The sequence below is a fragment of the Ctenopharyngodon idella genome, chromosome 10 (genome assembly GCF_019924925.1).
Source record: "Ctenopharyngodon idella isolate HZGC_01 chromosome 10, HZGC01, whole genome shotgun sequence".
NCBI lineage: Eukaryota > Metazoa > Chordata > Actinopteri > Cypriniformes > Xenocyprididae > Ctenopharyngodon > Ctenopharyngodon idella.
This window is the reverse complement of record NC_067229.1, coordinates 11,365,444-11,382,585: the sequence shown is the minus strand read 5'-3', so window position 1 is coordinate 11,382,585 and position 17,142 is coordinate 11,365,444. Positions and strand designations below refer to the sequence as shown.

At 36.9% G+C, this 17,142-nt stretch overlaps 1 protein-coding gene across 1 annotated transcript; it reads left to right on the top strand.

Annotated features, from left to right (window-relative positions):
* The first annotated feature begins 5,262 nt into the window (after positions 1 to 5,262).
* rgmd (RGM domain family, member D) lies at positions 5,263 to 11,689 on the top strand. The gene is made up of 3 exons (XM_051911016.1): positions 5,263 to 5,467; positions 7,364 to 7,875; positions 10,233 to 11,689. Exons 1-3 carry the CDS (start codon positions 5,374 to 5,376, stop codon positions 10,920 to 10,922), a joined length of 1,296 nt encoding a protein of 431 aa, XP_051766976.1. The 5' UTR covers positions 5,263 to 5,373; the 3' UTR covers positions 10,923 to 11,689.
* The last annotated feature ends 5,453 nt before the right edge of the window (positions 11,690 to 17,142 follow it).

Genomic DNA, 17,142 nt, shown 5'->3' with positions numbered 1-17,142 from the left:
AATGTCAGCACACAGAAACTCTTTCCAAACGCAACTACTTTTCCAATGCAATTAAATGTATCTCAAGTGCAATCATTACAAATTAATACACAACAACTCTCAGGTAGAAAGCAATCCACTTAGGGCCCACAAAGACCTTCTCTTTTTGAACCCCCTAGAGTTCAGTTGGGCATCAATCAAGGCAGTTAAGTGGGATCCTTGAGCAGAGATGGTATCAGTGGCAGCCTCTTACAGGCACACACTTCTGTCCCTGTTATCTATGGTAATTGCTCTGAGTCTCTGTCACCAGTAAAGCAAATCTCTCCTCTGTGACTCAAATGCACTACTGAGAAAAGTTTAATTTTAGCTACATAGTGTGGGTAAACACATTTTAAGTCCTCATTTCTCACAGTTGAAGGACACTAGACTTGACTCAGTAATGCTGTGGGTGGCTGGCTAGATAAGTGTTTTTCAACTGGTGGCTCACATACTTGTTATGGACAGCAGCGAAAAAAACAAAAAGTAAAATGCCACAAACTGTATTAACCGGACATGACATGCAAGAAATTTTTTTTTAATTGTGCGCACGATTTACTCATTTGTTCCCTCGATTTACTAAATTGTGAATTAATAAATCGTGCGCATGATTTAGCCTACTATTTTTTTCCTGCATGTCATGTCCGGGGATTTGCAACCATGCATTAATATTTTTAAGAGGCTTCAAAAGCTGTGTGTACAATCAAACCTTTTGTTATTTTGTTTAGTATATAAAATAATATAATCTAATATACCAACAACATGATAAAAGAATGGTCAATAAATATTATTATAAAATCATTTACACTGTAAGCCCGAATAAGTTGGCAAAACTCAAAAAATTTTAATGCAATCAGTTGCCTCAAAATTTTTAAGTTAAGAAATTCAAAGTTTAAGTAAGCAGAACTGGCAGATTTTTATTTTGTACTCATATATTTTAATTGTTCTTAACTTGAAATGTTTGAGTACACTAATTCATACATTTAACTTAACATTTTCATGTAGACCTAACCTCAATGTGAACTTTTTTTTATTAGTGTAAACTTAGCTAGCTGTAACAAACTAATTCAGAAAATGCTAACTTGCTAATTTGCTAGCATGTTAACAATAGCATGGTAGCCTACAGCACTTGCTGAATGAGTTTAGAAATATAAAGCATTTAACATACTTGCTCTCAACATTATATAACACTTAATTTTAGTATTTACTCTCCCTTTTGAGTGTCATGGGCAAAGCATGCTGGGAAATAGAAATCCCAGCCCAGTTTTAGTTAAACTTAAGTTCTTCTAAATTAAAAGAAATAAGTTCATAAAACTCAAAACAATGAAACAGTTCAGTTATTTTTAGTACTTAAACTTATTTTATTTCAGTTAGCTTCTAATTTTAATTTTTTACATTTAAGATTTTTATCTAATATTTATATTATATTTCATTTAACGAAAACTATTTGAATAGATTTAGTCTTAGTTAATGATAACTCTGGTTGAGAACCACTGGGCAAGACCTGTCAGTGGCCCAATGTTCCAGTGCCCTCCATACCAAAATGTGATGGGCCTAATAACAAAAACAAGCAGCGCGGTGTGGAGCTGCTCCCACAGAGTGAGCACCTTAATGAGGACCATATGGAGCTGCCCAGACATAAAGTCAGTGGAAACCCAATGCCTCTTCCTTTTTTTTCTTCCCTCTCCTACTCCTTCTGTCACTTCCCTGCTTTTCTGTCTCTCACTCTTACGTCCACCTTTGAATTTATAGCATGAATAAAACTTCAGGCAATTGTTTTCTTAAAGTTGAAGTGTGCAATTTTTTCGCTGTTAAAAACGTTCTCCAGCTTAATAAGCAGAGACAACTCTAAGTTTGTAAGTCCCTTGAAGAGTGTAAACACTGGTTCTGTGGCGTTATGAAAACATTGCTATGTTTGTTTGAACATCTTGACTTTCCCAACCAGCCCGGCAACAGCAGCTCAACCAATGGTGTGAGTTTGGGGCATTGCCTAGCTGTTAATTTCAGCCAATGACAGATGAGGGGAGAAACCTGTTTGAAAAGAATCATTATTCAATTCAGATTTTATGGTCTCTTTCTTGGTGTAATGGTTGGTCTCGTTTTACTTCACATCTTTTTTCAGTAGGAGTTCTGGGCTTTTAGCAAATGACCTTCTTCTCCTCTCTTCCCAACACTTCTTCTCATTCTCTGTCAAAAAATGTAGTCACTTTATTTCTCTGGTTTCTCCTACTCTCAAATGGAGACTCTCCGTCCCCTCTCACTGGCCTGGCATTCAGTCCTGCCATGAAGCGGATGGCTAATTTTACCAGACTGACCTCATTCCACTATTGTATAAGAACAAGTGAGTCAGTGTCAGGAGAAATGTACTGGCTTATCCCTTCTTTTCCGTTCCTTTCTTTTCTCTTTCTCATTTTTCTTTCTTTCCTTTTTTTTACCTGATTCATCTCTGTAATTGACTCGCTGCCTTCTTGTTTCAACCAGAGGAATATGTATATTCGCTGGGTCATGCAATGTAATATGCTCACAAATGTGGGGCAAAGAAAGAACCCTTTCTCCGCCCATCAGCCTTGTCAAGTCGTCTACTGGCATGAGGTGCTTGTAAGGGGCTCACTGATCCATCCACCTGAGTGAATGAGGTATTTGCTTCAGTGGCCAGATTCTGAATGATGCCTCTGTAGTATCAATACCACTATAGGCCTAAGACAGGAATGACTTCATGGGGCAGCCAGTTCTCCAAAAGTAGTATTTAGTAATTACTATTACCATTGCCTGCTGTAATAATGCACTTATTGCTGTGAGGGAGAATGAAATGCAGCTTTAAGTCAGACTCTAAGTGATCAACCAACCTGTGAACTATATAAGTGAGCTGCACGATTAATCGTTAAAAGATTGCGATTGCGATTCAAACACCCACACAATCTTATTCCTAAATGACAACAATTTGGCTATGTCTATTAAACCTATCACTGTAAAGCTGCTTTGAAACAATCTGCATTGTAAAAAGCGCTATATAAATAAAGGAGACTTGACTTGACAAGTATGATCACAGCGGACACTCAAATCTGTGTTGGCGCTGACGCTGACTCAGAGAGAGCAGTTGTCATGTATAGGTATGAAACAGCTTCACAAACAGTCTTTCCAACCGCACAGTATCATTATTTCTGTTACAAATTCAAATATACAATACAATACAAATTCAAATTTCTGTTACATTCAAATTATCACAGAAGCACTGGGGTAAAAGTTTATAGTTCGGATATAGACAATGATGTCTACGGTAGCGATCAAAATAGAGTGAATCACCTTTTGAAAGTAACTCGAAGCTTCAAATAAAGATTATATCAATTACATCATTACACCAGTAGGTGGCGACAAGTGACTGTTAAAAAATGTATATGTCATTGAATCATTCATTCAAAAGATTAATTCAAAAATGCTGATTCATTCAGTAATGAAACAAGTCTTTATGAGTGAGTCATTGAATCATTCATTCATTCAACCATTCAAAATAATAATAATAAAATTAAATTAAGTAATTTTTTGTTTTTTAAATACACTGCAGCACTTAACATTTTGTCAAAACCTGTAATTTTACACATTATTTTGTTGTGTTGTCTATTCAGAATTGTGGGAGAATTGTGATCACTATTTTAAACAAAAAAATGTGATTCTCAATTTATCCAGAACTGTGCAGCTCTAATATTCACACACACAAACACACGTATAAAATTATCCATAATATCAAAATTAATGTATAAATTTTGTGTTTACTCCAAGGTTACAGTCTCAATGGATCCTCAAAATCATTTAAAACGGTAAGCAATATATTGTTTTGTTTCTATATTCACAATGTAACCTCATATTAAAGCACTAACTGCAAACACTATCAAACCATAAACCAGCTCAAAGTAGTTCAATAAACCATGATATTACAGCAGAGAATGTAGGATTAGCATGCTGAAGCCCGTCATAAAACTGAACCCTCAGGCTAGGCTAAGCGATTTTCATTTCTTCAATCATCCTCTGCTTATTACACAGATCAGAATAAGCTTTGTAGACTTTCAGCTGTCCAAAGAGATGCACTTGATAGATGACAGTGGTTTATTCCCATGCCTGTTTTGGCATGTTTAATTCTTTTTATCAGTTCATGTATCTGTGCAAAAGGCCTTTCTATAATTAAAAATTAAGTATTATTCTGAATTTACTCTAATTTACAGAAAACTAAGCAAATATTAAGTTTTAAATGACTAAAAACTAACTTCATTCTAGGCATGGCAACATTTAACAAATGACTGTATTAAAAAACGAGACTCGTACAACACTCTGGGCGTCTTCGGTCAGAAATGACCAAAAATGTTTAAGTTTTTAATTTCTTTGCTTCATCGGAATGGGATTACACTTGGTGAGTTGTGTCACATTAACTATGTGAACGCACACACACAAAAAAATCATGGACATGATTTGGATATATTAAAGGTTGAAACATAAAAAGTAAGACTTGGTACCTTTGCGGTCAAAAATTACTGATATTTTGCTTCATCGGAATGGGATGATACTTGGTCGCATGAGCTGAAATACTGAAAATTGAATGAAAAATTTGGTGGTGGGGGAGTTACATTTCAAGGCTTTGGTCTTGGTCACTTTTGACAGCGAAGTTACCAAGTGTGACCCAAAAATGAAGGGGCTCAGAGGGCTAAAAGAAACTTTTTCTCTTACTATAAATAGAATGTGCAAAATATGCATTTGATGTGCAAAATATGCATATCAAAGAATGAACGGTTTTGTCTATTTAGGTAACACTTTACAATAAGGTTCATTAGTTAAACATTAGTTAATGTATTAACTAACATGAAGTAACCATGAGCAATACATTTGTTACTGTATTTACTTAATCTTCGTTAATGTTAGTTAATGAAAATAGTTGTTCATTGTTTGTTCACAGTGCATTAACTAATGTTAACAAGATTTTAATAATGTATTACTAAATGTTGATATTAACATTAACAAAGATTAATAAATGCTGTATAAGTGCAGTTCTTTATTAGTTCATGTTGACTAATGTAGTTAACTAATGTTAACTAATGAACCTTATTGTAAAGTGTTACCTAAATAGACAAAACCGTTCATTCTTTGATATGCATATTTTGCACTGTAACTCCTATAAAGACGTGACTGAGCACTTGTCAGCATTCATGGAAAAGGCTGGAGACTAGAAGCTCCTCCCATGCGATGCTTTTCAGCACTTTTCCTTTGAATGACAGTGGCTGGGGAAGGGAATGAAAAAGTTGTGTGATTTCTCGCAGCCTCACCGCCGATGAGCAGCAGTTGGAGAACTGCAATCAAACTGAATGGATTGGCATGGGGAGAAGCGGCACTCTCAACCTGGCTAAGCGGCAGCTTTGGAACTGGATTTGTTTTTTAGTGGTTTCTATGTGCCTGTTACTCCGACCAGGTAAATCGTTTTTGGTTTTTTGCTCCTATTAATCGCTCTATTTGCATGCACGCATCCCGGAGCGAGCGCTGCTGGGAAAACTTTACACTGTCGTTTGGAGGGATGTTGTTAAAATAAAATCACTCAAAAGTATTTTTAACTTTAAACGCACTACGTAATGCAATCGCCCATCGCTCATATTAATGCACTATTTAATACGCATTTAGTTCTTCTCTAGGCCAGAGTTGTGCAGCTAACTCGCTAGCAAATCAGCTCCGTGTTTGCGAAAAGATGTAAACCCAGTATATTCTGATAAATATTTATAGCGAGAACCAAATATTATACTTACCTTCTGAAAAGATGTTCGAAGTGAATCCTCACAATTTACTGTTCTTAAAGCCTACTGCATAGTTAGTTTAGTCAGATATTTTATTAGTTTGGCAAAACTTTGGCTAACCTGGCTAGCTTCTCGCTGTGTCGTTGTTTAAAGCTGTTTACTTCGAAAGCCCGTGACTGTTGAAGATGAAAGTGTGATTTAACGAGTGATGAATAAGATATTTGTTTTAATTGAACAGCAAATATGGGTTATTTACGCTTTACGGTACGTGCGCGTTTTAACCGCCTACGCCTCTCTGAAAAGCACGCGCAGGATGTTTTTTTTTTGTGTGTGTGTGTGTCGCGAGTGTGGGTTAAAATGTAAAATGCGATTTTTGTATCAGATAGAAATGAACAAACACTTTGTTGCATGCTCGGAGTAGGATTGAAAATGTTTTTATATACAGATTGATTATCTCTTTTGTTAAGTAAATAGTCATTAGACTACACCAATAAAACATTAAATTACAATTAATGCTTTAATGTATTAATATTTAATGGTAGTCATATATTAAACATATGTAAAGGTAAGAAAATAGACTGAAAAACATCTTTGTCTAAATACAAAAGGTCTGTTTTAAACTCATATTTTAAAGAGTTTAGGTGTTGTTTATAAGTCTGTATGATAGCCCACGGATTCACGAAATATGCATACAATCTGAGAAAAGTTTAATCAAACTATTAATGTTTTTGTCAGCCTAGTTTACATACCATATGCTAAATGTATCCTGACAGACCACTATTGTACCACGTTTTTACCATGAGCAATCCACTTACAGCTGGTGTAGCACAAAAAATGTACATGGACACCACAGACCAATGCTCTATCACTGTCACACAAATTTGCATGTCTTGTAGGCTTAGTCATAAATAACATCTTATCACATACATTTTGCATTAATTTCCACAGAGTTGTAGTTATGTGGATGATGATTTAATGTGTAAAATAAAATAAACAGTATTTGTTATTAAGTTGAACAATGTATGAAGTTAATTTACCCGTGAACACTGCTTTCATGTTATTGTGCAATATTTTCAGTCATTACTCGCACACGACTCTAAAGTCATGGAAACTCATTGGTCAAAAGGCGTGAAAACCCTGTAGAATGCAATTACCTTGTCATAGCAATGGGAGTTTTTATGCTACCTAAATTCCATCACACTTGTTATTGTTGGGCCTGTCTTCAAAGCATTTAAAAGTCATCATATGAAATTAAGCAGTTACTATTTTCACACCTTTGTTAGACCATAACATAAAGCATTCCAATCTAGGAATGTTTTCTTGGTTTGGAATAGCAATCGCCAGCTTGTAGTTATCTTTTCAACTGCCCTGCTGCCTCGAGTGTAACCAATGAATGTGTCAGAATGACAAAACAGCTGTTTGTAGCTGTTAAAGAGGTTTAGAGTATATATATCGCCAAGGCTAAGAACTTTAATTATGTATATCGCCATCACCAACCAACCATCAAATAATGATTCTCCCAGTTTTAAATGCGTCTCATTAATGCCTAATTCTTACTCATTCTTCTTGATTCTCAACAGTGTGCTGCCAAACATGTCGAATTCAGCGCTGTAATGCAGAGTACGTGGCCTCATTCTCACCCTCCGGTGGCTTGCAAGAGGAGGTGCTTCCAGATGTGGACTACTGCATCGCTTTGAGGGCCTACTCGTTGTGTACGCGCCGCACAGCTCGTGGTTGTAGGGGGGACTTGGTGTACCACTCGGCTGTATTCCGTATTAAAGAGCTCTTTGCACAGCACAACTGCTCAAGCGACGGCCCAACGTCGTCGGCTAAAGCACCCAGCACTTCCAAGCCGCCAGTGGTGGACGTCTGCAACTATGAAAGCAGGGTGCTCGCCTCAGGACCCGCGGCCCAACAGAAAAAGTATGGACATTGTGGACTATTCGGTGATCCTCACTTGCGGACTTTTAAGGATGAGTTCCAGACATGTAGGGTTGAGGGAGCCTGGCCGCTCATCCACAACCGATACCTTTCAGTTCAAGTCACAAACGTACCGGTGGTTGAAGGCTCCAGTGCTACGGCAACCAACAAGGTTAGTTGTATGAATAGCCTTAGTGTAAGTGTGACCTGTTCAAACTTTAGTGATCTCTTTGGAGAAGCGGAGTCTGAGAATGGGTAAAAGTTTTGAAGCCTTGCCATCTGTGCAAGTGATGAAAATGTGAAAAACAAAAGAAAATTGTCATCATTTCTCCCCCTCATGTTGTTGTAAACCTTCTGCAGAGCACACAAGTAGATATTTTGAAGAATTTTTCATCTTTTTGTCCATACAATGAAAGTCAATGGGGTCCAAAACCTACGTATGAACCCCTTTTGACTTTCTTTTTAAGTACAAAAACAGACTTTTTTTCAAAATATGTTTTTCCACTGAAGAGAGTAAGTCGCATTGCTTTGGAAAGCACAAGGAAATGAAGAATTTTAATTTTTTGGTGAACTTTTCCACTGTCCAAAGAAATCATTCAAACCAAAAGCTTGAGAGAGACAGTCAGCCCAAACAATGATGTCATTAGGGGGACATTTTTTTCTCTCTTCTATTAAGGAACATGGTGTTAGACTGTTGAGCCGTGGCGACAATGCAGGTCCAAAAGACTATAATCGAATCCCCCAGCTGCTTCAGAAAGAGTGGAGATGACACAAAAAGAAGTAATGGAAAATAAATTATTCAGCCTCCAGTTACAGTCGGTTAGTTCCTGGAAGGTTAACAGACATGAAGTATTACGGTAATATGGGAATGACAATGCCTGTGCTTTTTGTTTTTTTTTAATAGAGGAGGGAAAGTAATATAACACCAGGGCACATAAAAATTGTCACTTTAATAATCTTCCAGGGGCCGCTGACTTTAACATAAAGTGTTTATGAGAGTAATAGTTTAAACCTCTTCACATTAATTTATAATTTTGCCCAAGAGATCATGATAGGCTACTAAATTATTTTTTATTCATTGAGTTCCATCAGTGCTATTTCTTTAGCCTTAAATATAGTAGACATTGTTGGACTAATCATGTATAATATGACTAAATCTTACTGACAGTTGATGGTTTACAGCTCCATGACCTGATCAGAGTTTTATAAAATTGTGCCATTGGATATTCCATTGATTAGTCACTGACGTTGGTCTTGATTAGATACTGGCAGATGACCCCAGATCCATCTTGGATTTTCTCTGTTCTTCTACTGCCATCATGTGGCGAAAATTGTTATTTATTTTTTTCTCAAGTTCTTGGTCTTTCACTCTTGCAAGCACTCTTCTAGTGTTATTTTACTATTATTTATATACTTCTATAGTTTTGGTTTATATTTTGAATTTGCTGCTATTTTATATGTTCTTTTTAATCTTAAAGTTAGTAATTTTGCTTTTTTAAATTGTGCTTTTGACTTTTGTATTTGTTGTTTAAAATAGGTTTTTAGGTTTAAATTTATTTTTATTTCTATTTATGTTTTTTTCCAGTTCCGCTTAAACTTATTTCAGTTATTTGCTACATTTCTAATTTTTGTTTTTCAACTGATACTGTTTTTTATTTCAGCTTAATTTCAATTAACAAAAAAGTTTTCAGTAATTTTCTTTTCCACATTACATCATTTTCCTCATCAAATTTAGTTTAGATTATTGGCCTTTTCACCATTTTATAAATGAGACAGAAAATAAGAAATAATAATTTGTCTGTCCACAATGCAAAATGTGAGACAATCACAGCCAATCAGAATATTTTTGATGTTTAGTACATTAGTATCATATAATTTAATAATGTGATTCAGGATCTTGGACCAATGAGGTCGCTGTTGGTTAGGATGCTTCAGTTGGTTTATTTTCCCATAATTGGTTGTTATTTTTATGTAAAACTATTAAAAATGTTTACGTTAATTGAAATAAAGCTGAAATAAAATATAAATATTAGATAAACTTAACTGAAATAAAATAGGTTTAAGTTGAAGTACTAAAACTAAAGTTAAATAGAAATATTTTAAATAAAATATTTGGGAAATGTCAAAAGACAGATTAAAAAAATTACTAAAACTTAAAATAAAAACTGAAAATACAAAAAATTAAAGCTAATTCAGAAAACTAATCAATTCTATAACATTATATAGATATATATATATATATATATATATATATAAAACAAAAAAACACTGCGTTTCTCAAAAGCATTGTGGGATAATTTGATGGTAGAGAACATTGGTGCCAATGGTTACAAGCTACTTAAGCTTATGATGCTTTTGAGAAACGCAGCCCTGGTTAGGAAACATTGCAACATATAGTTTTCAAAGCAAAAGTCAGGCTCCACAAAAACACAATGTTGAAACAATCCTCTAGTCAATTGAAACCAATTTCATGTATTGATTTTCAGTGTGAGCTATTACTCACCGTTTCCCGTTTGGTCTCCCCTGCAGATAACCGTCATTTTCAAGTCCTATCATGACTGCACAGAGCAGAAGGTGTACCAGGCCACCACCGAGGACCTGCCGTCGGCGTTCCAGGACGGCACGCGGAGCGGCGGGAAAGGAGATGGCTTGTGGATTGTGGAGGGTAGCGGAGGTCTAGGTATACGGCAGGTGAAGATCCACGCTCGCTACCTGGGCACGTCCATCATCGTGAGGCAGGTCGGTCGCTACTTGACTTTTGCCATCCGCATGCCTGAGGACTTGGCGGAGGAGAACGGAGGCCTGCAGCTGTGTCTGCACGGCTGCCCGCGCAGTGAGGTCATCAAAGCCCACGTGCTCAACCGGCAGCAGAGCCTGCGTCCGCCGCGACTCACGGGCAGCTGGTACGGGGAGGACGATGGCGGCGAGCTGCAGCCAGGCCTCTCGGCGCACGTGGACGTGTTGGAACGCGCAACCACAAAGTGTCGAGAGATGCTGCAGGTGGAGGATGTTTATTTCCAATCGTGCGTGTTTGATCTTCTCACGACAGGCGATCCGGAGTTCTCCATGGCTGCGTATGGCGCCCTGGAGGACCTTAAGGCACTTCCGCCCAGCACTCTGAAACAAAGTTTACCCAGGACTCCACACATTTATAGTAGAGGAACGATAGTTACACCTTCAGTTTTCACAGCGCTGGTTCTTCTGCTCCTGTTGAACTGAAGGAGCTGGTCTAGACGCCAGCTTGAAGATGGATACCCACCAGCCAGACTGTTCCTCCACCATGAAACCCTTTTGGAAAAACAATCAAACTGACTTCAAACTGTCTGCAAGAGACTGATCCGAATGGACTCATTTCCATTTAAACATGCAGTGTTTTATTCTTCAGAACGGATGATGGCACACTCCAGGCTTTCTGAATGTGAAATCGACAAAGGCGCTCGAATCTGGAAACAATGAAGGCAGCTAATCTGCATATCTTTTAGTTTATCACAGATTAAAGAGTGGAAACTGTTGATACAGATGTGACGTTAATGGATGAAATGATCATAAAAGACATGTAGTATATATAATGCACATCTTCCAGAATCACACGAGTTTAGGTGCACTTCAAACTTTCTACTTGGACGTAAGAAAATATGTTATTTACACAGGATCCAACAACTTCATGAAATGCTACCTATCCATATATTTTTGGTACTGGGTCCAGACATCCACACACAAAGCTACAGTCATGGTAGAAAAAGACCTCTTCAAGCTGCTCTGCTTATTAAGGAGAAAACAAAACAAATTCTTTATATAATAATATATTGAAAGAGTGTATATATGTGTTTTATATGTGTACATTCACCTGTGTATAGTTGATGTTTTAAATGTGATGTTTCATCTAGTTAGATTTTTTTAGTTTGTATAAAACATAACTAATATGTGCTATATTATGTAATCTGTTGTTTTCCATATTAAAAAAAAAAAGAGTTGTGACTATCTCATAGACGTTTTTGTCCTGGCTTTTTTCCCCCCTGAATTTTATGACTCTTTCCAATCCATAGAGGGTGCTATAGAGTTGAAAATTTGTGTAACTCGACATTTTTCAGGTTTTTGTCTTTAAAACACTCTTCCCCCGGTTTCACAGACAAGGCTTAAGCCTAGTCCCAGACTAAAATGCATGTTTTAGCTGTTTTAACTGAAAGCAACTTGCACTGACATATCTTAAAATATGTCAGTGCCATTGTTTTGTCTCAAGATGCACACCAGTAATGTTTTATTCCAAGGCATGTTTATAAAAGCTACATAAAGGGTTAGTTCACCCAAAAATGACAATTCTGTCATCATTTACTCACCCTCGGAGCGATTTCTGTCCCTCCATTGACAGCTATGCGACTACCACTTTGATGCTTCAAAAACGTCATAAAAACTAATCCATATGAATTGAGCGGTTTAGTCTAAATATTGTGAAGAAACATGATTGCTGTGTACTCTAAAAGACTAAATTAAATCTGTCCATTCGCATATAAACATTTATCATCTCAAACATCAGTTATGGTAAAACGGAAGCTCAAGCATGTTCGCTTGAGAACCAGTGAGGTTAGTTCTTGTGTGTTATGCAGCACGTTTGAGCTACCCCAACAGGTTTGTTTTTGTGCATCAAGCAGGTTCGGTTGAGCTTGTTTATGTTTGCTGATCAATGTTTATATGTGAATAAAAGCCTAAATTCAATCTGTTCAACATATAAAGTGATCGTGTCTCTTCAGAAAATTTGGACTAAACTGCTCGATTCATATGGATTAGTTCTATGATCTCTTTATGAACTTTTTAAAGTGTCAAAGTGGTAGTTGCATAGTTGTCAATGGAGGGACAGAAAGCACAGATTTCATTAAAAATATCTTTATTTGTGTTCTGAAGATGAACAAAAGTCTTACGGGTTTGGAACAACATGAGGGTAAGTAATTTATGACAGAATTTTCATTTTTGGGTGAACTATCCCTTTAAATGCCCTAACTAAGGCCTAATCCTGGCTTAATCTAAGCCCTGTCTGTGAAATGGGGCCTCTATTTCCTTACACCAGAGTTAAAGTGTCTTACTGGCCACCATGGGAACTTGAAGTAATGCCTTCAGAACACCTTTTTTAGCTGCAGTTATGTAAACGATAATGTTTAGTCATCCATTTGTTATAGCAAAATATATCTGAGAAAGTGATTAGTGCCTCGCTTATTACACAGCTGTTACCAAAAAAATTACTTGACATAAAAAAATTATTAAAGTCGAAATTACTCTGCTGAAGAGTGATTTGAGAAATCAAATATAGAAAATAGGTTGCTTGTGATGATGAATATCTCGACTGACCAATCAGAAGTATTCCAGAGCGCCATGTTACAAACAAATCTACGCATTGCAACAACTTGCCAAACTATTACAATCAAGATTTCTGTCAACTGTATATATAACTTTTTAGGCCATTTTCAGTTGGTAGACAGATTTTTTTAGACTTAATTTATCAACGACACAAATGGAACCACACAAATTCTAGTATTTACCGGTTAGCCATGAAAGCAGTTGACGTTTGCCCTTCACTTTTTCAGCAATGCTGTTTGTGCGTCCATTGCTCATGTTCCTGCTAAGGACCCTTCAGGCCTCGGGTAGAAACTGGTATGAAATGACGGGGTCATGTGACGGAGATTAAATCGTCGTCAGTTTAACCACATTCATCATGCTAAACTAAGCGTTTTCCAACACTGCCCTTCTCTTGTACTTTGCAGATCTCGGCACTCCATCACTCTCAAGTTTTAACTGCGCCGATGTGAGGAGAAGAAAAGAGGCAGGTTCTTCATGCTAAGAGCTGTCAGAAATCATCTCATACATCTAATGCGGGCCTGTAGTTAACATCTGACAGCTATATGATTCTTTTATACCAGCACACCGCCTGGTTTTATTGTGTTTTAATACCACGTTTTAAGCGTTTGGTCTCGCTTGGTCTTCCTGCTTTACAGTGCATTCCGTCTGTTAATTAGTCCTATTATAAGCTCTTCTGTTCTAATTCTAAATACAGTATATAATGAGGTATATAAACAAATGTGTAAAAAATAAGGATCCACTTTGTTCTTTGCTCACTTTGATCTAATAAACAAGGACAATTATTGGGCTAATTAATTAAAATAAGCCTCTAGAGTGATTAATATTCACACTGGAAAAATTAATTTGACATTAATAGGATATTTGGCAAGATAAATAGACAGCACGGGACATGTCCGCACGTTGATTGATAATTGATAGATGGATGGCTCTCTTTACAGGAATGCCTTTTTAATTAATAATTAGAAACCACCACAAGCATTTAAAGGCTCCTGGATACATTAAAGCTGCTGTATGTGAATTTCGGGCTTACTTTCATTAAATAATGTTACTTCATGACATTATTCGAAGTAACATAAGCTTTACAGAAAAATAAACAGACAAATAAAAAATAATCTGCGACCTGCACGTGTTAGCCAATCAGAAAACTTGGGCGGGGCTTCTTGCATGTCTTGTTCTTAAATCAAGGCGGAATACAAATTGACTACATTTATTAAAACACTTTTATTATTTTGAATGACAAAAACTTTTATTTTAAAGAAAATATTATGTCTGTAACCTTTTGTCAAAACTCGTTCCCTATGAAACAACATTCCTTTTCGACTGACGTCACTAGGGATAATTCCCATCATAATTTTTATTCCCATTGAAATTGCAGTTTCATTTGGAAACATTACTGAAGTAAAATGGTCTGCAAATGCAGTTCCATACTGATTTATTTCTAATGTTTTTCATTGCTTGTATTTTTACTTTTTCACTCTAGACAAAACATAACATTCGTACAGGTCATTTGTGCAATCTCAGGTCTACAAACCTGCATTCAGGTTCCACGTTGCATATTTGTTAATAAGTCTGCGCTACAGAACTTTTTAACAAATGGCCCCTCTACACCTCCAAGCCTGGAAAATCCAAGCCTGAAAATTAGGCATCTGTATCATAAATCTTGGAAAGTTATGATAATTTGCAATTCACTCCCTCATCAAAGGCAATATTACCCTAATTTATTATCTTCCCGTGTGTGAGGCGCTCAGAGGCCGTGGAGATAAGAGTCTATCAGGAGGAGGATTGATTTTCATTAACAGATTGTAATAAAGATGAACTGCTCGGCCCGCACGCTGACCAAGAGCCACACTTTATTGTAATTGGGCCAATTTATTTCATGAGCCACTGCCTCCACTTTTTTAGGCTCTCCCCTTTCTTTTCTTTTCTTTTCTCTCTCTCAGTAAATTACTGTAATGTTTCAACCACATCATTTATTCTCTTCCCATATTTCAGCTACCAGACAAACTGTATATTCACAGTTTCTTATGTCTGTCTTCACAGTATGGGTTATTTACTTCTTGACCTACATTATATCACATTTTGTAAAGTGCAATCTGTATCCATTTAAATGATTTAAGCGATTAACTAAATATTCTACTATAAAATGCCATGGAAGGACTCGAATTGGTGAATCTTTTCATCTGTTCATTTACAGAAAACATCTGATTGAACCAGTTCACTAGAAGGAATCAGGCTTTCAAACACTACATATGAAAAAGAGAATGGTTCTGGATGAACAAATTCACTAAAATGAATGGTCTATCTATCCAAAGCTACATATAAATAAGAGAGCTTGTTTAATGTGAACCGATTCACTTGAATGAATCATACAACCACTACATGAGAGAGAACTGTTCAGGACTAACTGATTCAATGAATCAGACTTCACAACGCCTATGGGAAAAAAGAGGGCTGTTTAGTTTAGGATGAATTGATTCACTTCATACTTCCCAGTCTTAAGGGCCGTTCACACAGAATGCATTTTCCATTCCACTGCGCTACTATTCAACTGTTTTTTCTATGTAAACACACGCTTGACGGACATGTTTTACAGGTGCGCTCGTGTCTCGTGCATGCCACGGTGTTCTAAAAATGCGGCGTTCAAGTTAAAAGAAGTTGAATTTTTAAAACACATCTCTAGGACTTGCATTTTTTTTTTTAATCCAATGACCTGCGTTTCACATTTTTAACCACAAAAAAGCATTCTGTGTGAACCGGACCTTACAGTACATATGATGGAGAGAAGACAGTTTAGAAAGAACCGACTCACTAGAATGAATCAGACACACCAGCTCTACACATGAAAGAGAGACTGATTACAGCAGCTCACTCGGCAGTGAACGTGAGGTGCGTTCACGCTAGGGATGCACCGATACCATTTTTTAAGGACCAAGTATGAGTACCGATACTTTTTTTTTAGTACTCGCCGATACCGATGCCTATACATTTATTAATTTCTCTCTCTCTCTCTCTCTCTCTCTCTCTTTTTTTTTTTGGTGATGTTGCAGTTTTCCAAGCACAACACAGTGAGACTAATGAATGTAGGACAGCTTCTTTATTATTACTCTAATGAAAAAAGTAATATTTTTTATGTGCTTGTCACAAACTTAAAGAACAAAAATTTCAGTGTCCAATAACCTTTAAAGGGCATAATTACCAATATATATAATTGTTGTTATATAAAAAGAAATTTACAAACAAATTACAAACAATACAACAAATACTATAGAGATACAAATTAAATAAACTTGTTTTTCAGATACAGTAGGTTTATTCACCATGTATACATTTATTTAACATATTTTGTTGTTTTATTACGGTTAATGACAAATATAGGCTACGGTCCCTTTAAGACCGAATCCATGGATACTGACACATAACCTGTTTTCACCCAAATGTTTACGTCCACTTAACCAACTGAATTTACGTGAGATACTCCACACGATGGACATTTTGACAACTATGTGTGCATTTGACCATTCATGCGCTAGGAGAATTGAGCGTGCGCTGTCTGAGAGAATTGGGATCGTGCGCAAGAAAGAGAGAGAGAGAGAGAGAGTGCGCGCGCGCGAGATCCCGTCTTCATTAATCAATAACGAATTGTGATTGAAAGCATGCAGTTCGCAATGTGTGTGTTGTCATCATTGATTTTGAAGTATTTCCACACCTCTGAGGCTGACATTGTTTCTGCTGCTGCCGCCCGTGTCTCTGTGCATGGAAAATTCGGTCAGTTACGTCACGTGAGGTATCGGTCTTTGGTATGGGGGGTATTTTTACGAGTATGAGTACAAGTACATGAGCTTGGTATCGGGCCCGATACCGATACTGGTATCGGTGCATCCCCTAGTTCACGCCATGTCAAAGAAGCATTACAACTTGTAAACTAGGAATTTTCCGAGAGTTCTTACTTCTACCACATGACCGCTGTACCACCTGACTGCTGCAGATTCATTTAGGCATTGATAGTGCTGCAATAGAAATTCATAATTCCCAGTCCGGGGACGTGAACAGCTCCGAGTAGAACGTCACGCATTGTCACCTCGAAATTATG